Here is a 20,395-nt window from a genome sequence, read left to right as displayed (position 1 = left end):
ACCGCCGACCTTCCGATCGGCAAGTCCTAGGCTCTGTGGTTTAACCCACAGCGTTCTTGGAGGGTTGTTATTTCCAGAAAAAGGTGGCAACTTTAACACGCCTATAATTAACCAAGCTGGAAACATCCTCTGGAAACGGTGTTGATTAACATCCTAACAACAAGCTGGCTGCTGCTATCTTTTGAATGCTGAGGTCAGCAGCACTGGAGGTCCAATAGCAACTCCCCCACCCCAAGTTATGTAGACTTTTAAAGTTATTGTTTCTTATTTTACAGGTGCAGACTCTTTCGCTTCTGCAGATTGCTTTCCTTCCTTTGAAAGAGAAGCTCAAAGTGCTTGAAACTCACCCCCACCCTCTTCCCCCACCGACTGTGAGAATAGTTACTCAAACTCACCAGTTCCCTGACCTTCCCTGCCACTCCCTCGTACAGTAAGCCTGAGAGTTTCTCTTGCCTCTGCAAAGCGGTGGCCCAATCTGCCGCCCCACATTTGCTGGGAACAACCTCAAGAGCAATTGCGAAACACTTCTTATCTGTCCTTTCACACACATGCGAAAGGGCAGCAGCGATCTTGCATCAAGGAGATTGTTCCCAGGGGCCTCCGCTCACCAAGGCGAGTGCCTACGTTCAAGCACAACTCCCTTACGTGCTGGGCAATGTCTGCTTTTCAATACTGTGATACAGTGGTACATCAGGTTACAGATGCTTCAGGTTACAGACGCTTCAGGTTACAGACTCCGCTAACCCAGAAATAGTACCTTGGGTTAAGAACTTTGCTTCAAGATGGGAACAGAAATTGCGGTGTGGCAGCGCGGCAGCAGCGGGAGGCCCCATTAGCTAAAGTGGTACCTCAGGTTTAGAACAGTTTCAGGTTAAGAACGGACCTCCAGAATGAATTAAGTTCTTAACCTGAGGTACCGCTGTATAGGTAAAAGTAAAGGTTGAGTCCAGACAAGGGAGACTATGGGGTTGCAGCGCTCATCTTGCTTTCAGGTCAAGGGAGCTGGCGTTTGTCCACAGACAGCTTTCTGGGTCATGTGGCTAGCAGGACTAAACCACTTATGGCACAACGGGACACCGTGATGGAAGCCAGAGCGCACGGTAACAACGTTTACCTTTCCGCTGCAGTGGTACCTATTTATCTACTTGCACTGGCGTGCTTTCGAACTGCTAGGTTAGCAGGAGCTGGGACAGAGCAACAGGAGCTCACTCCGTCACAGGGATTCGAACCACCGACCTTCTGATCAGCAAGCCCAAGAGGCTCAGTGGTTTAGACCACAGCGCCACCTGCATCTCCATTTGTGATATAAAGGTAAAGGGACCCCTGACCATTAGGTTCAGTCGTGACCGACTCTGGGGTTGCGGCGCTCATCTCGCTTTACTGGCCGAGGCAGCCAGCATACAGCTTCCGGGTCATGTGGCCAGCATGACTAAGCCGCTTCTGGCGAACCAGAGCAGCGCACGGAAACGCCGTTTCCCTTCCTGCCAGAGTGGTACCTATTTATCTACTTGCACTTTGATGTGCTTTTGAACTGCTAGGTTGGCAGGAGCAGGGACTGAGCAACGGGAGCTCACCCCGTTGCAGGGATTCGAACTGCTGACCTTCTGATCGGCAAGTCCTAGGCTCTGTGGTTTAACCCACAGCGCCACCCCTGTCCCATGGCACATGGGTTAGGAGCCTCTTAAAACAGTGAGCCATGTGGAGCTCTGCAGGAATAAAGTCCGTGTAGAGGCAGTTGGTGGGCGGCACAGGTATCTCAGCCTTGCTCACCTACCTAAGAGGCGATAGGAGCAAAGTACAGCAACAGGAGCATTGGACAGGCTCCATTGCCTTGCCTACCTTATGCCCATCATGCTAACATTTGATGCTGGGAAGGAAGGAGAGCAATGCCTGCCCCCCGTCTGGTTCCACCAACGGCTGCTGGTTGCATGCTGAAACTGGATGGGCAGGTATACTGAAGACTCACCTATTTCTCCTGCCCGTTGGCACCTGAGATATATTTATATACACTTCAGGACACACCCCATTGGTCTGATTATAAATTGCTTTAACTGATAGCGGTCAAGAAGGAGGTTTCTGCACGTGCTGTAGATGGAAGTGAGGGGCAGATGGGGCTCACCAACCAGGCAAGGTGGTCCATCTAAAAGGTAAAGGGACCATTAGGTCCAGTCATGACCGACTCTGGGGTTGCGATGCTCATCTCGCTTTATTGGCCAAGGGAGCCGGCGTACAGCTTCCGGGTCATGTGGCCAGCATGACTAAGCCGCTTCTGGAGAACCAGAGCAGCGCATGGAAACGCTGTTTACCTTCCCGCCGGAGTGGTACCTATTTATCTACTTGCACTTTGATGTGCTTTCGAACTGCTAGGTTGGCAGGAGCAGGGACCGAGCAACAGCAGCTCACCTCGTCGTGGGGATTTGAACCGCCGACCTTCTGATTGGCAAGCCCTAGGCTCAGTAGTTTAGACCCCAGCGCCACCCGTGTCCCCCCTTTTTTTGCTAGTTTACTAGGAGTTAAATACCAGCAGTACAACTTTTCATTCCGTGTACAGCACACTATAACAACAACAACAACAACAACAACAACAACAACAACAACAACAACAATTTATTATTTATACCCCGCCCATCCGGCTGGGTTTCCCCAGCCACTCTGGGCGGCTTCCAACAAAACACTAAAATACAATAACCTATTAAACATTAAAATCTTCCCTAAACAGGGCTGCACTTTGACGTGCTTTTGAACCCTACTTGCACTTTGACGTGCTTTCGAACTGCTAGGTGGCCCCTCTAGGAGAAGGAAAACCCTGGTCCTAAACCTCCACTGGCTTGCAGCTGTGGTCATTTGTGTGTAAGGCTTCGGGATAAAACCCCGAGGAAAACCTGTCCCTGCTTCCTTGCAGGACATCTTGGGAAGAAGAAAAGCCTAAGGAGTAAACCCAACACAAATTAGGAGTGGAGTCCCTAAGATGGTTGGATGGCATAGTGTTTTATGCCTCCTTCCGGCAAGTCCTGCAGCCAAGCTGGTGCAAATGTATTGCTCTGCTCTCCTTTGGACCACATCGGTGAGGCGGAGAGGGGGTTCTTGTTGTCTGAGCAGCCCAGGACCTCCAGACACGTTGCCCAGGCAGTGCACCCCTCAGAGAATGTGCACTCCGTTGTCTCTTGAGACAGATGGATGCCGAAAACAACAACCCTGAGATGTTACAGTGAATAATGCGCAAATAATCCAACAAATAAAAATTATAATTAATAATTGCTTTGTAGTCTGTGAATTGAGGGACGCGGGGGGTGCTGTGGGTAATACCACAGAGCTTGGGACTTGCTGATCAGAAGGTCAGCAGTTCGATACCCTGCAACAGGGTGAGCTCCCATTGCTCGGTCCCTGCTCCTGCCAACCTAGCAGTTCGAAAGCACGTCAAAGTGCAAGTAGATAAATAGGTACCACTCTGGCGGGAAGGTAAACGGCATTTCCGGGCGCTGCTCTGGTTCGCCAGAAGCGGCTTAGTCATGCTGGCCACATGTATGCCGGCTCCCTTGGCCAATAAAGCGAGGTGAGTGCCACAACCCCAGAGTCGGTCATGACTGGACCTAATGGTCAGGGGTCCCTTTACCTTTACCTAGTCTGTGAATTATTATTGTTTTTTTAAACCCAGCAGCGTTGAGCTTCAACTGTGGCAAATGGACAGAAAAAATTGAGACGTCAATCTATGCCATACAGATTCTGACCCCGTTTTTAGTATCTGCCAAGGCTGACTTCCTTTCCCCAAGGAACCATGGGAGATGCAGTTTGAGGAAGGCATGGAGAATTCTTCCATCGTGGAACCTCATTGAACACACTCCGTTGGGGCAGGTATTGGCAGTTCAACTGGCTCAAAGCACTCATGAAGGGATAAGGAGAGATTTGGTTACCTGAAAGAGAGTATTCCCCTCTGTTACTCTCACTGTCCCGGATAAGGAACGAGCCATGGCGATTCGGAGGAGAGAGGAGGAGATGGTTGGCATTGGTTCTGCTAATCCCACTTATGTACCAGCTGGAAAAGAAAGTGACATATATATCTTTTTCTTGCTTGCTTCCTCTCTCAATATACTTTTAGCCTGGCACTCATCATAATCGATGGTCATCACCGCCAATTTATACATTGCAGGGGGCTTGGACTAAATGATCCTCAGGACCCTTCCAACTCTGTGGTTCTTTGAGCTGATTTCTATGGAATCATTTCAAGGCAATGTACAATAAAACAACAAAGAACAGTTTAAAACAATTAAGAACACCACCCCACTCTAAACAAAACTAAAGTCTTCCAAAGCAGACACACATCATGGCAAAGACCCATTTATCCAGCTGGGAGAGCCAGTTTGACCCCACAGTGGTGTGGGACATTATATAGGAAACCAACAATATTATTATTATTATTATTATTATTATTATTATTATTATTATTATTATTTTGTTGTTGTTGTTGTTGTTGTTGTTGTTGTTGTTGTTGTTGTTGTTGTTGTTGTTGTTGTACCCCACCCATCTGACTGGGTTATCCAGCTAGGCACATGAAGGGGCTGAGGCTCACAGAGCCTTTTTGTAAATTTTTCTAGAGAAAACTCTGTGAGCTCACTTCTTTTGTCCCTTGTCAGGAAACTATAACACTACAAACTTCCTGCCTGCCTGGGCACCCTCTTCTTTCTTCATTGTGCAGCTCAGAAACCTTACATGAACTTACATTTTGGACTTTTGTCTAAACCTGCCTTCATTTTGCTACTGTAATTGCTACTTAGAGTATGTAAGTAAATGCTACTTTTATTTCTTCACAAAACAGTGTGTGTGTGATTGTTGTTTTTAAAGGGGAGAAAAGGGGGCAATGCCAGGAAAATCCAGTCTGCCTTAAAGCATCCTAGATCGTTGTTTCTAGAAGGTTAAATCAATCTTGTCTTAGCTTCCAAGTTTAAGCTGCAAAGGATAGCACTCTGCTGAGCTCACTAACATGAGCAAGGCAGGAGAAAAGCTAAACAATATATCCTCTTCTGGTGTCTAAATCCATTCTTACAAGTGGGGCATGATAAGAGCACAAGAACATAAAAAGAGCCTTGCAGCTGGATCAAGCCAAAGGCCTATCTTAGTCCAGCATCCTGTTCTCAGAGTGACCGACCAGATCCTTTTGGGAAGAACCTGATCACAACAGCAGTCCCTCCAACTTGTGGATCCCAGCAATGGGCATTCAGAGGCACACAGCCTTCAACTCACAAGTCAGAACCTTTGAATTACATGAAACTTAGCTAAAAAAAATTTCGAAATTACAAATCACCCAAGCAAAAAAGCCCCGCTTCTAGGGCAAGCTACTCACTCTCAACAGGTAATCTTACAATTGCTTGGGCACAGAGACAAGTCTTCGCTTGCACTGCCAGCCCTGCCATTAGACAGAATGGGGCAATTGTCTCAGGGCACGGGGCAGCAGTGAGCTCCTCAGCCATTCCCCTCTGTTGGGAACCAGAGCTATGTTTGCCGCAGGCCTGTCGTATTTCTCCTAAACTAGCCCAAGGGGCTAGCTCGGTGGCTGAGAATTTTCATTGTATGCAGAAGGTAGACAGCATCTTAAAAAGCAGAGACATCACCTTGCCAAGAAAGGTCCGTATAGTCAAAGGTATGGTTTTCCCAGTAGCAATGTATGGAAGTGAGAGCTGGACCATAAAGAAGGCTGATCGCCGAAGAATTGATGCTTTTGAATTCTGGTGCTGGAGGAGACTCTTGAGAGTCCCACGGACTGCAAGAAGATCAAACCTCTCCATTCTGAAGGAAATCAGCCCTGAGTGCTCACTGGAAGGACAGATCCTGAAGCTGAAGCTCCAATACTTTGGCCACCTCATGAGAAGAAAAGACTCCCTGAAAAAGACCCTGATGTTGGGAAAGATGGAGGGCACAAGGAGAAGGGGACGACAGAGGATGAGATGGTTGGACAGTCTTCTCGAAGCTACCAGCATGAGTTAGACCAAACTGCAGGAGGCAGTGGAAGACAGGAGTGTCTGGCATGCTCTGGTCCATGGGGTCACGAAGAGTTGGACACGACTAAATGACTAAACAACAACAACAACAACAACATGCAGAAGGTTTCAACTTCAATTTTTTCCAGTTAAAGCTGGGAGAGGCCACTCTCTGAAAGCTTAGACAGTCGCTGGCAGTCTGTGCAGAGATCAAGGCTGGTGAGCAGAGAGTCCAGTCCAGTAGACTCCTCCCTCCGCACACCCTGTAGGCCAACTTTGATGGGCAAGCAGGGCTGCCTCTCCATCCATCACCTGCGAGATGATTGACAGGCGGGGGCTGCCCCCACCCACCTCTCAAAATTAGCCCACGGGGTGGGGAGGCAAAATAAAGATCTGGTCAAAAAGGCTCCTTGCCCAGTTTGTCAACAGTACTGAGCAAGATGAACCAAAGCTCTGATTCCATATAAAGCAGAATTGAAGCTTATTGCGAATTTTTGATCCTGCTTTAGTTAACTGCAGCTTGAAAGGCTTGGAAGCAGACCTCACCAGGGAGTAAATAGAAGTGTCTTTCTTTGATCAAGAGACTTCAAAGTATGTTGGGGATTTAATACAGCTATTTTTTTACGTGGTGGCCTTTTTAAAAAAACAACAACAGCTGTTTGCGATTCTGTAAAGCAACCCTCCCCACTCTGAGGTTTCTTATCGCTACGTAGAACGCAAAACCATCCAGGAAAAAAGAGCCAGGGATTTGAAGGCTAGGTCTAGCTGGCTCTGAGAAGATCTGGTTTGGAGAGGCAGGGTGCTCAGACCTGACCAACTGGCCGCAAACTCAGAGAGTAATTCCTGAAAAACAGTTCAGAAACTTGACAGGAAGAAAGGAAAAGGCTGACACTCATAAAGGGTGTGTGTCAAAATAGGTGTTTTCTTTTGTTTGCGAGTTCACCCTGGCTGGCTCTCCCTCAGGCAGAGAGAGGTGTCTGCTTCAGACTGCTGATTTGAGGTTTCATGAAAGGACAGTATATTGCTAGTTATTAGTTATTGCCTTTCATCTGCAAGGGAATTGGGCGAGGTGTTTATAGCATTTCTCATACCTCCTCTACGTGCAATGTGCGTGCAATGTGCTTTAAAGACATAGTGTGCGAACGGTTTGGGGCCAGCTTACTTGAAATTGCCTTTGCTTGCTTCTACGTTGTGTATTTTTGTGTTTTTATCTTGCAAATCACCCTGCGACTGTTGGGTCAAGGGCGCCATAGAAATTTAATAAATAATCATCGTTGCTGGCATCCATCTGTCTCCAGAGACAATGGAGGGCGCCTCCGGGGTGAAGTCAAACCGCAGGAGAATTGCGGTGCCTGCTGTGGCTGCAGAGGCCAGTAACCCCTAAGAGCTGCCTCTCGTGTTGTTTTTGCTGCATCAGCAGCACTGAAGCGACCTCACCAGGGTGCAAGGCTGGGCAGAGTGTCTGGAGGTCCTGGGCTGCACAGAGGACAAGACACCCCCCCCCCCTCACTTGGCTCACCGATGTGTATAAAATGATTAATAAAAAAATAAGCCAGTCTCTCATGCTGACCAACCAACAGAAATCCACCCACGAACAAACCACTTCCTTATCTTGTGGGTTTGCAAACATGTGCACAATGTCCAAGCACAGGACAGGTCAAACGACACCCTCGCGCACCGTTAGCAAATGAAACGGCATACCTTCCAACATTCACGTACCTACGGGACCGCCTCTCCTGTATGCCTCACGGAGGACCTTAAGGTCAACAAATAACAACACTTTGGAGGTCCCGAGCCTCAAGGAGATTAGATTGGTCTCAACTAGGGCCAGGGCCTTTTCAGCACTGGCCCCGACGTGGTGGAACGCTCTGTCACAAGAGACAAGGGCCCTGCGGGACTTGACATTTTTCCGCAAGGCCTGCAAGACAGAGCTGTTCCGCCAGGCCTTTGGTTTGGACTCGGTCTGACCCTTATGTTTCCCTCCCCTTGTGGTCTTGATTTATCGGCAATTTTAAAATGAGGCTGCATTTTAAATTGTATTTTAACTTGTATTTTAAATTGGTTCATCCCCCTCTCCTTTCCCCCTATTATGTTTTTACTGTGATTTTATTGGTGTTAGCCACCCTGAGCCCGGCTCTGGCCGGGGAGGGCGGGATATAAATAAAATTTATTATTATTATTATTATTCCTCAAATGAAAATCGGGGCATTTTTCAGTCCCTACCAACTGACCCTCCTTGACCCCACATTTTTGTGTCTCCCCCCCCCCCCGGCAGAGCATTTCCTATCAGAAGAAGGGCAAATGCACAAAGCAAAAAAAAAAAAAAATCAAGACTCATTGCTCTCTGCTCTTCTCCCCCTTACTTCCCACCCGGGGGACTCTGCCCTCTGTCTGCCCCTCGGAACCAGCACGTCATGTGGGGCTGGACCTCAGAGGTACCAGTCTCTCCTCCTCCTTGCCCCCTCACCAGCAGCTGCTACAAGCTGCCCAAGGAAGGAGGCTTTCAGCAGTAGCCCTGGAGAGGCCCTGGAGAGCCTAGCGCCAGCTCATCCTTTCCCCCCGAGCTCTGTAGCATTTTGTGCTGGCAGGGGAAATAGGGACATTCCTGGATCAAATCAGAAGCTGGGATGGCTTTCATAATTCCAGTACTGTCCCTGGAAAACAGGGGCCCTTGGAGGGTATGAAATGGGCATTCCTGAACCACATGACAAGCCACTGAACTTGCAATAACAGCAGCAAGAATATTATTGGCCCAAAAATGGAAGCAAGAAGAGTTACCGTCGATTGAAGAATGGAGGATGAAGTTAATGGACTATGCAGAATTAGATAAACTAACAGGAAGGGTTTGAAACCAGTGAGACCAGAAATTCACAGAAGACTGGAGTAAATTTACGGACTATTTGAAAAGTAATTGTGAAGAACAGACGACGTTTGTAGGGTTGCAAGAAGTTTTGCGAGGAGTATTATTAGAAGTATTGTAAAAATGGACAAGGGGGAGGATGATTTGTTAAGAGATGTAAAGGCAATATAAAGTTAAGAAATGCATAAGAAGTGGTTAAAACGGTGGATCATCAGAAGTGCTGATGGAAGTCCAAAAAGATTGTATAAGTGATAAGTTTTGTGGTACATTTTATAATTTATATGTTAAAATTAATAAAAAACATTATATAAAAAAGACAAGCCACTGAACTTGTGGCCCTGAGTGGGTTTGGATTGAAAATGGAAATGTGATTACTTAGCATATTTTTTGTTTGTTTATACTGTATACATTTCCTCCTTCCCTGTCGAAACCTATAATTAGCAAGAGGGAAGGGACTCGCATGTAAAGAGAAGTTATTAGCTGTGAAATTACTTTTGGGAGGCCACTTCTCACCCCATAAATTCCCTTGTGTTTGTGGGAACCGTAGACACCCAAGTCCTCCTGTTCTGAAGCAGCGTGGTGGCTTTCTACACCTCCGGTTCCAAATTCTGAATTTTTAAGATTCCAAATGTGGACACCAGATGCTAGCTTCTGAATGCATGCCAGGCTTTCATGTTTGAGATCAGTGGGGGCAGCTGTTCGTTTTGTTTGTGACAGCAACTTTTGATGTGTGTGTGTGTGCTTGTGCATAGGCTTCACTGGACACATTTTAGCAATTAAAAAGAAAAAGGTTCAAGTTGAGACTGAATAACCACTGTTATCAGAATACAGTGGTGCCTCAGGTTACATACGCTCCAGGTTACAGACTCCGCTAACCCAGAAATATTACCTTGGGTTAAGAACTTTGCTTCAGGATGAGAACAGAAATCGTGCTCCGGCGGTGCGGCAGCAGCGGGAGGCCCCATTAGCTAAAGTGGTGCTTCAGGTTAAGAACAGACCTCCGGAACGAATTAAGTACTTAACCCAAGGTACCACTGTATTCTGATTTTTGTCGTGATGTTCTCATCAAACCAGAGCAGAAATTAACGGAGAAGGGAGCTGGAGAAATTATGGTTGAATTGTCACACGCGAGTGCTCCTCTCATAATTTTTTTTAGCTGAGTTTCCTGCATTTCAGGGGTTGGACTAGATGACCCTCACGGTCCCTTCCAACTCTACAATCCCATGATTCTATTTCAGACTTTGAAAATTCAGCAGGTTTTGAGGTGCAATCCAGGGAACATTTGCTGCAAGTCCATTAAAACTAATGGAACTCATGAAAACGTTTTGAGTAAGTTGCAACAGAGGGTTGATTATAAGTAGGCAATTTACTCAATTTCGCAAGCGATGTTTATTTTGTCTGGCTTTTAGAGCTGCTGGCCAGTTCGGTGATTCTCCTTTTTAATATGTGTGTTTTTACTATATTTTACAGCATAATCCAATGCCTGTTTGTTTACTCCCTTCTGGCAGTACTGCCCCAGCTGCAGACCTAGGGAGGTCTGCCTGTTAGTGCTAAACATTTTATTGTTGTGTTCATGTAGGCTTTGAAACACCTAATCACTATCTGAAATGTGTTAAACTCCCTGGGTGGTATGCAACTAATTTTTACTCAGAGTTGACCCATTTAAAATTAAGGGCTAATAATCAACGTTGGGTCTCATACCTTGGAGATTTTTAAGCAGAGGTTGGGTGGCCATCTGTCATGGATGATTTAGCTGAGATTCCTGAATTGCAAGGGGACCCTCGATGTCCCAGCCAAATCTACGATTCTATGATTCCGTGATTACTTTTAAACGGGTCTGCGATGAGTAAAGATTTGAATTCTGGTGCTGGAGGAGACTCTTGAGAGTCCCATGGACTGCAAGAAGATCAAACCTATCCATTTTAACAGGGCAAAAACAAACAAGATGAATATTAACAGGGAGAAATGTAAAGTATTGCACTTGGGCAAAAAAAATGAGAGGCACAAATACAAGATGGGTGACACCTGGCTTGAGAGCAGTACATGTGAAAAGGATCTAGGAGTCTTGGTTGACTACAAACTTGACATGAGCCAACAGTGTGACGTGACAGCTAAAAAGCCAATGCAATTCAGGGCTGCATCAATAGGAGTATAGCATCTAGATCAAGGGAAGTAATAGTGTCACTGTATTCTGCTCTGGTCAGACCTCACCTGGAGTACTGTGTCCAGTTCTGGGCACCACAATTCAAGAAGGACACTGACAAACTGGAACGGGTCCAGAGGAGGGCAACCAAAATGGTCAAAGGCCTGGAAACGATGCCTTATGAAGAACGGCTAAGGGAGCTGGGCATGTTTAGCCTGGAGAAGAGGAGGTTAAGGGGTGATATGATAGCCATGTTCAAATATATAAAAGGATGTCACATAGAGGAGGGAGAAAGGTTGTTTTCTGCTGCTCCAGAGAAGCGGACACGGAGCAATGGCTCCAAACTACAAGAAAGAAGATTCCACCTAAACATTAGGAAGAACTTCCTGACAGTAAGAGCTGTTCGACAGTGGAATTTGCTGCCAAGGAGTGTGGTGGAGTCTCCTTTTTTGGAGGTCTTTAAGCAGAGGCTTGACAACCATATGTCAGGAGTGCTCTGATGGTGTTTCCTGCTTGGCAGGGGGTTGGACTCGATGGCCCTTGTGGTCTCTTCCAACTCTATGATTCTATGATTCTATGATTCTATGATTCTATGATTCTATGATTCTATGATTCTATGATTCTATGATTCTATGATTCTATGATTCATTCTGAAGGAAATCAGCCCTGAGTGCTCACTGGAAGGACAGATCCTGAAGCTGAGGCTCCAATACTTTGGCCACCTCATGAGAAGACTAGGCTCCCTGGAAAAGACCCTGATGTTGGGAAAGATGGAGGGCACAAGGAGAAGGGGACGACAGAGGGTGAGATGGTTGGACAGTGTTCTCGAAGCTACCAGCATGAGTTAGACCAAACTGCGGGAGGCAGTGGAAGACAGGAGTGCCTGGCGTGCTCTGGTCCAGGGGGTCATGAAGAGTCAGACACGACTAAATGACTAAACAACAACATGAGTAAAGATTAGCTGAATGCCTCCCTCTGACTTTTGCAGAGCAACCCAAAAGGGAGAGGAAGGGAAGGAGAACCAAAGTGCCTTTTCCTATGTTCTGCTAGTCTCAGCAGAACAAAATATGTGCTGTGCTGTGCTTTTCTTTGTTTTTCTCCCTGTCAGTACGCCTTTCAACCGATGTCAGTGACTGGGCTCAATAACTGGTTCTGCCCCGACTGGGCTAGGCGACTGGAGCACTTTCAGAGACCTTCCAATCCTGGAAAACAGGTCTCAGTGCACTGGACTGGTCTCATAACTGCAGACTCAGCAGAGTATGAACAACGCGGAAGAAAGCTGTGAAGCATAACTCCTTTTATTTCTAATAGCTACTACAAACTAAAGAACTACTGGCTTGCAGGAGTGTTGCAGCTCCCACTCTGCCATCTAGTCACTACATAGATAAGACTCTCTCCACACACAGAGTCAGGCAGTCAGCCAGGAGCGGAAGAGCAGAAGATCAGGAGATTCTCGCAATGGGATGGGGTGAAAATATCAACACTCCCCCCCCTCTAAAATGGTTCCCCTCCCAAAATAAACCACACCAGCTGTAAGAATGGTGCAGTTTGATCCGTGTCCCAGGAGCGTGCCTGAGGAAGTGAAGAGCATGGGCTATGTGCTGTTTACTCTGGCTTCAGTGCGCTCTCACTGCTATTGAGACCTGGGGGTATAGGGCGGTGTATTATTATTATTATTATTATTATTATTATTATTATTATTATTATTATTAATAGTGTTGGAAGCCAAGTCCACAATCCATACATCTCCTGTAGCGTCTCAATACAAATGCTGCTGTTTGATGGGCTTTCCTTCAAACCAGGTAAAGGTAAAGGGACCCCTGACCATTAGGTCCAGTTGTGGCCGACTCTAGGGTTGTGGCGCTCATCTCGCTTTACTGGCCGAGGGAGCCAGCGTACAGCTTCCGGGTCATGTGGCCAGCATGACTAAGCCACTTCTGGTAAACCAGAGCAGCGCATGGAAATGCCGTTTACCTTCCCACCGGAGCGGTACCTATTTATCTACTTGCACTTTGACGTGCTTTCAAACTGCTAGGTTGGCAGGAGCAGGGACCGAACAATGGGAGCTCACCCCGTCGTGGGGATTCAAATCACCGACCTTCTGATCGTCAAGTCCTAGGCTCTTTGGTTTAACCCACAGCGCCAGCTTCCATCTAATTTGAAGATGTAAGATGCAATTAGGCTGAGGCATGTGCACTCAAGACAGCCACTGCGCATGTGCGGATAGAAGCATGCGCACATGTCAGATTCATGGAATGCAGTGTGTGTTGCAGGCCCCGGGAAGACAAATCAGGTAATGCACATCAGGCGAAGACATCCCTTTGGTGTGTACAGCATTGTAAAAATGAGACTTGTAAACACAGCCTTGTGATTTGGCCCTCCCAGAGGACTCTTGGCACAATGCCCCCCACCCCGCTTCCTTTTTGTCCTCTCTGATGTCATGAGGGCACCAGCTACAGACCTTTCTGCAGCTTCACGGAGGAGGCGTATGAGGTCAGATCTCTCTCTCGGAAGACAGATCTGTCCCTCCTGTCTCAGAGAGGGAGATCCAAAGAATCCTATGTCCCTTTCCCCCCACTGTGGCATGCTTCCAGGGACTGCAAAATTGCAACCTCAAATGGCATTTTTATCTGTGATTTGCTTTGTTTGGATTTATTGCTTTTTCTATTTGTTTAAACTGACTTGGAATCATTCCCAGAAGGCAATATGTAACTATTTTAAAGCAAAGAAGTAGCAAAAAGACACTTGGAAATGAATCCCACCCTGCTCATTGGGACTTACTCTCGTCCCTAGTTTAGGATTGCTGCCAAAAATTGCAGTCCCGAAAGCATCTTCCTGGAAATAAGCCGCATCGAACTCAGTGCAACTTCCTTCCAATATGAGATCATAGAATCATAGAGTTGTAGAGTTGGAAGAGACCACATGAGTCCAATCCCCTGCAATGCAGACATCTTTTGCCCAATGTGGGGCTCGAACCCACAACCCCGAGATCAGCAGTCTCATGCTCTACTGAGTGAGCTACTATAGGATTTCACTGTCAATTTGCTTTTGTTATAATAAGCTACCAATAGCTTTGGGAATGTGATGCACCATACGATCCTGTACACCTGGCCACCCAGATGTTTTTGGACTCCAACTCCCATCAGGTTGCAACCAGCATGGCCAATGATCAGGGATGATGGTTCTTGTAGTCTACCAACATCTGGAGAGCCACAGTTCACTAAGCCCTGCCTTACATCCTTACTCAGAAATAACCTCTATTGAGGTCAGTGAGACTTGTTTCTCATATCTGTGTATAGTACTGCAGCCTAAGAAATCATGGACTCAGAATTGTAGAGTTGGAAGGTAAAGGAAAAAGGTAAAGGACCCCGGATGGTTAAGTCCAGTCAAAGGCGACTATGGGCTTGCAGCGCTCATTTCGCTTTCAGGCCGAGGGAGTCGGTGTTTGTCCACAGACAGCTTTCTGGGTCATGTGGCCAGCAGGACTAATCTGCTTCTGGTGCAACAGAACACCTGGACAGAAACCAGAGCGCACGGAAACACCGTTTACCTTCCTGCCACAGCGGTACCTATTTATCTACTTGCACTGGTGTGCTTTCGGACTGCTAGGTTGGCAGGAGCTGGGACAGAGCAACAGGAGCTCACTCCATTGCGGGGATTCGAAGTGCCGACCTTCCGATCAGCAAGCCCAAGAGGCTCAGTGGTTTAGCCCATAGCGCCACCTGGGTCCACGAGGGTCCATGTGCTGAGGACATGCAGCTCTGTTTCTCTGCATCATCTGAACCAGGCGTGGCTGTGCAGCTTCTGAACTGGCAATGGGATGGATGAGAGCCAACAAACTGAGGCAGAGTCCTGGCAAGACACAAGCCCTGTGGGCATGTCCAGGAGCCAGATCAGTTGCCAGTTCTGGATGGGGTTGAAGGCACAGGTTTGTAGCTTGGGGGTTAGTTTTAAATCCGTCTTTGTCACTAGAGGCCCAGGGGACCCCAGTGTCTGCCTTCGACCTATTCTGGCTGCCACACCAGCCATGACAATTCCTGGACAGGGATAATGCAGCGTGCATGCACTAAATGCCCCGCAAGTGCCCTGGAAAAAATGGGACCTCCTGTTTCTTTCCGGCAAGAGCATGGTGGCCATTGTGGGCGCCAAGATTTCGGGCTGAGATCTCCCCCCCCCCATAAAAAACCCCTCCCCAAATATTTTAGGCTCTGTGATCATGTGACTTGTGCAAGGCTGGGAAAACTTGCATCCTGGTTTTGAGGCTCAACATATTGGGGTATGGGCCTAGCCAGGATGTATGTTATCTGCAATGGTCAGTGAGTTAAGTATTTTTATTTATTTACTTGATTTGGGGGGACAGGCAGGCAACATCTACGTCACTATGTGGAGGAGATACCACTGCCGTCATGTAACAACTTTGCTGAGGGAATTGCATTTGGCTCAGGCCAAGCTAAGAGCATCTTAAACTGCCTTATGCAGAGTCAGACCACTGACTCATTTTGGCTCTTCTTGCAGTAATAATAATAATAATAATAATAATAATAATAATAATAATAATAATAATAATAATAATAATTATTATTATTATTATTATTATTATTATTATTATTATTATTATTATTTATTTATTCCCGGCCCATCTGGCTGGGTTTCCCCAGCCACTCTGGGCGGCTTCCAACAAAACACTAAAATACAATAACCTATTAAACATTAAAAGCTTCCCTAAACAGGACTGCCTTCAGATGTCTTCTAAAAGTTTGGTAATTATTTTTCTCTTTGACATCTGGTGGGAGGGCATTCCACAGGGTGGGTGCCACTACTGAGAAGGCCCTCTGCCTGGTTCCCTGTAACTTGGCTTCTCGCAGTGAGGGAACCGCCAGAAGGCCCTCAGCGCTGGACCTCAGTGTCCGGGCAGAACGATGGGGGTGGAGACGCTCCTTCAGGTATACTGGACCGAGGCCATTTAGGACTTTAAAGGTCAGCACCAACACTTTGAATTGTGCTCGGAAACGTACTGGGAGCCAGTGTAGGTCTTTCAAGACCAGTGTTATATGGTCTCGGCGGCTGCTCCCAGTCACCAGTCTAGCTGCCACATTCTGGATTTGTTGTAGTTTATATACCAGTTGTTGGTATATAAGTCGATATGCAACTCAGGACCAGCTTCTTGCCCTGCCCATTTTATCCTCACAACAACCCTGGGAGGTAGGTCAGGTTGAGAGGCAATGACTGGCCCAAGGTCACCCAGTGAGCTGTGTGACCAAGTGGCGATTTGAACCCAGGACTTAGTCCGACACTCTAACCACTGCACCACACTGGCTTTGACCTCTGGTCTCCTTCCCTCCACCCCACACGGAGTGCTGCTGGGGGGAGAGGGGCCAGGTCTCAGGAACAAGGCAGCACTGCCTTTCGCCCCCTGTGTCCCCCTCAATGGGAACGTGCCAAAAATGGGGGGCTGAGTTGCTCCCGACACACAGTTCTCTAGTCAGGCGATCTGTGCATGCTCAGAGCAGTTTCCATGTGCTGTTTGCTCAAAATGTGACAGCCTCTGACCTAACTCTTTAACACCAGGTGTGTTTACTCTATGGTTACCAGACGTCTCCGTTTCCCGGGGATAGCCCTCGGATTGACAAATCTTTCTCTGGACAAAATCCATCCCCGGAATGTCCCCGGATTTATATTTCAAGTGTTGTAGATTTATTAGTAGGGGATGAATGTTGTGTGATTGGTTCAACGGCACAAGACACATCATATGGGGACTTCTGGCAAGGCAAAATGGCGGGTGCCACGGCAGCAAGCAGTTCCTGAAGCCAGCCAGAGCCAACTGCGCTACCAGGCTGGCTCCGGGCTGCTGAGACTGCTGCTGCCAAGGGAACTGGGGACACCCAGTGTGTCAATTGGGGGAACCCCTGACCCCCCATGACCCAAACTGAGCCGGGAGCGAGAGCGCCTGGCCACGTGGCCAACTGCCCAGCGATGCTCCAGGGCCAGGAAAACCTCAGAGCCGACACAGGGAGAAGGAGGAGAGGAGAAGGAAGAGAGAGAAAGAGGAAGGAGAAAAAAGAGGGGAGCCCTGAACTTGCTGCGCCGCTGCTGCTGCTGCCGCTGAAAAGGAGAGGTAGGAGAGCAGCGGGAGGGCAAGAACGTGTGGCCGAGCCCAGGCCTGACCCAAGCCCACTCCATAGCGGCTAGTGCTCCAAGAGAGCAGGCCGGTGCCCAGATTAAGGCTGCGCAACAGAGGAGACGACAGAAGAGAAGATATTACTTCTTGATTTTTTAAAAAATAACTTTTTTTCTCTTAAAAAAAGTGTCCCTGGATTCTTCGGAAAAAAACCTGGCAACCTTAGTTTACTGAGCGACGAGAGAAAAGCACACTGCACATGCTCAGGGGCGCTGTGTCCTTGGCGATTACTTTCCATGGGCCCTGTCACAACCCAAGGAGCTCAAAGGTTCTAGGGGTGGTCTCTCTGGCAAATGCCACCTATGAGCCAGGATAAGTACTTGCCGCCTCCTGTTGGCTTCATCTAGCGACCCACCAGCCCACCAACCCTGGAACCCAAATTCTGTCCCTCTGTGCAAAAGCCCTAATTTCACCTGCCGGGTGAGAGGAAAAGCAGGACTGGAAACAGGTGTGTCAAATCTAGGAGCCACAAGAACACAGCTTTGATCTACAGGATAATTTGCACAGCACTTTCTAGTATGTGTGCGGGATCGACGGCGCGGCTTCCGAACCCTTCTGATGTTATGCTCAGAGGTGGAGCATTATTGACTGCCTGCTACATGTTAAAACAATGTGTAAATGATATGCAGGTGGTACTTAACGCCACATAAAATGCCAAGATCTATAAAACCATGTCCGGTAAATGTTGGAAATGTAAACATACCTAAGGGTCTTTTTTAAAATATGTGGTGGATGTGTGGAAAAGCACGCAATGAAATGAAGAAAATGTTAAAATTGGTTGCTATCAAAAAACGTGAAGCTTTCCTTCTAGTGGTAATAGGGACGGATGTCCCACAAAGAGGATGATTAAACTATTTATGTGCGCAACAACAACAGAAAATGGAAAGAAGGAGAAGTTCCATCCAAGGAGGAATTTGGCTCTTAAAACTAATGGACGATGCAGAAATGATGAAATTGACAGCAAGGGTAAGAGATCAAAATTATGAACTTTTTATTGAAGAGTGGAGAGCCCCTTTGGGTTATCTGAGGGAGTATTATAGCCAGATTAAGTTGAAATTTAAGTAGTGGAAGGCAACTGACAGCAATTGTAAGAAAGGAAATAAGTATGAGATATAAATATGGTGCATAATGCAGCAGGAAAAAGGGTGTGAATAGAAACATCATAGAGTGGAAAGTCAAACCATTGTATGAAATTTGAAGTTAATTTGTTAAAATTTCTGGAATTGAATAAAAATGTCAATAAAAAAGAGAGATGGAGCATTATTTGAACCTGGGTTTCACTGTGGCTTACGCTTGCTTTCGGTGTAAATGTCCCAGCCTTGGAAGACGTGAGGTAACAGAAAATCATGTCTAAATAGGGTCCCACAAGTCCATCTGCCTTCGCTTCCCAAACTTCTTTCTGCCCAGGAACTGCATTGGAGAATAGCACTGGCTTCCTCTGGTTTATGAGGACATTGGAGGCATTGTGACAGCAGCACAGGCCAGTCCCCCCCCCTCTCATCTCAGACCTATTTGCATAAGCAGCAACCAAACCACCTCACGCTAGGGGCAAACATTTTCCTATTTGGCAGACTGCGAAGCAAAGAGGCGAGACTGATTGTGGACATACAAAGGGGAGCAACAACCAGTAAGCAATTCTTTCCCTAGACATATCCCATCCTTTGGTAGTCATTTGGCTAACCATAGTTATTATTTAGAAATCAGACCAATCATAACCAAGATGCTTTGAGGCCGACCCTTCAATCAAGAATAAAAAGAGGGTCTTCCACATTAGACACATGTCGACCGTGATGTGTTTATTAAATTTGGTTGGTATAGATCTATTCCTTGTCTTTAAATCGGAAAATAAGAATAAACAGCTTTTAAAAAAATCAAAGTGATGTGCTTAAAACAATTAAGAACACACAGATGCAAATCAGCAAAACTAGTATACCTAGATACATTATTTATTTTAGGGGAAAAGTGGCAAATTCTTAGAAATGTTGCTTGATCTGTTAACTGTTTTCACACCCAACAGCTCACAAAATTTTAGAATCACACATACAGCTGTGTCATTTAGCCCATTACCGCAATGCAGGAATCCTGTGCACTGCTGCCCTGGGGTGGGCTCGAACCACCAACCTTTGGGTTAACAGCCAGATGCACTGACCCACTGTGCTATTTATACTAGGGAAGGTTCCCTTCTGGAGATGTTTGGGTAAGATACTTTCTCCTGTTCTTGTTGCTTCTTCCTCACCCCCCGCCAAAAGCCCGCACTCCCCAAAACCACGTTGCACAGAACCCACATCATCCTGGAAGCTTTCGGAAACATCTGAACGGTGCTGGCGCGATAGCTGGCAACCCGCAAAAGACTCGGATACTCACGGCTGCTGCGCAGACGGTTCCTGGCTGAGCTTGCTGATGTAGTTGGCCGGCACGTAGCCCATTACTGGGTCCCCCGAAAGCCGCCTTGCTAAGACATACCCTCCCTCTTCTTTGAGGACGCAAAGCTTCTCTCCTCTGTTGACGCTCAGCTCATCTGCACTCCTGGCCGTGAAGTCGTAGAGCACCCCAAAGAGGGAGAAAGCGGGTTCTTCGGGGTCGGGATCCAGTGTGGGGTGTAGGGATCCGTCGAGCGGCTCCCAGAACTCCAAAGGACAGCTGTTGGAAACCCTGTGGGGCAAAAATTTGTTCCAGAAGGTAGTGAGGAAAGCAAAGTGTTTCCTGATGAACTGGTCCATTCCCTTCCTTTTTCTGCAGAATTTCTCAAGGAGGGTTTAGCTTTGCTATTCCAAAGAGCTTCTCAAAGAAGGTGACACAGCCTTCATCGCTGCCCTCTTCTTCACCGGCTGCCTGTATCCAGGGACGCCGTGAGCTCCCCTGCTCCCCAAACCGATAAGAAGCAATATGAGATGCCGGCTTGGCGCTGGAACATCTGAGTGCGCTTCTAGGCTCTTGGGAACGCCCAAAAGTGAGACCTGAGAATCTGGTGTAACTTGTTCGCTGCAAGCCACAGTCATGGGTTCAGGCCTGCCAGCACATCCGCTGAGGGCAGTTGCAGCTGGAACTCACTTAATTACCGGCTCTGCTCATGCTCTGAGCGCCACTCAAATTAGCACTCATTTCCACAGTGTTGCACAGAATGTGTTTAAATTCACTTCTCTCTGGCATGGCGCCAGCTGTGTCATTTTCAAAGCAGAATTCGAGGGCAAACTCAAATTCTGCAAATTCTAAGAACCTTGGCCAGAAGAGACATAAACAGC

At 47.2% G+C, this 20,395-nt stretch overlaps 1 protein-coding gene across 1 annotated transcript in view; it reads right to left on the bottom strand.

The window, feature by feature from the left end:
- Positions 1–20,095, bottom strand: part of SRMS (src-related kinase lacking C-terminal regulatory tyrosine and N-terminal myristylation sites) — a 44,456-nt gene extending 24,361 nt beyond the window's left edge. The window contains exons 1-2 of the mRNA XM_081196396.1: positions 19,518–20,095; positions 3,912–4,033 (exon numbers count right to left, since the gene is read on the bottom strand). Of these exons, the coding sequence (XP_081052522.1) occupies positions 3,912–4,033; positions 19,518–19,873 (478 nt within the window). The 5' untranslated portion in view covers positions 19,874–20,095. The remainder of the gene's footprint in view (positions 1–3,911; positions 4,034–19,517) is intronic.
- Between the last annotated feature and the right edge of the window lie 300 nt (positions 20,096–20,395).

Source organism: Podarcis bocagei (genome assembly GCF_964188305.1).
Source record: "Podarcis bocagei genome assembly, chromosome: 5".
Taxonomy (NCBI): Eukaryota; Metazoa; Chordata; class Lepidosauria; order Squamata; family Lacertidae; genus Podarcis; species Podarcis bocagei.
This window is presented reverse-complemented; position numbering and strand designations above follow the sequence as displayed.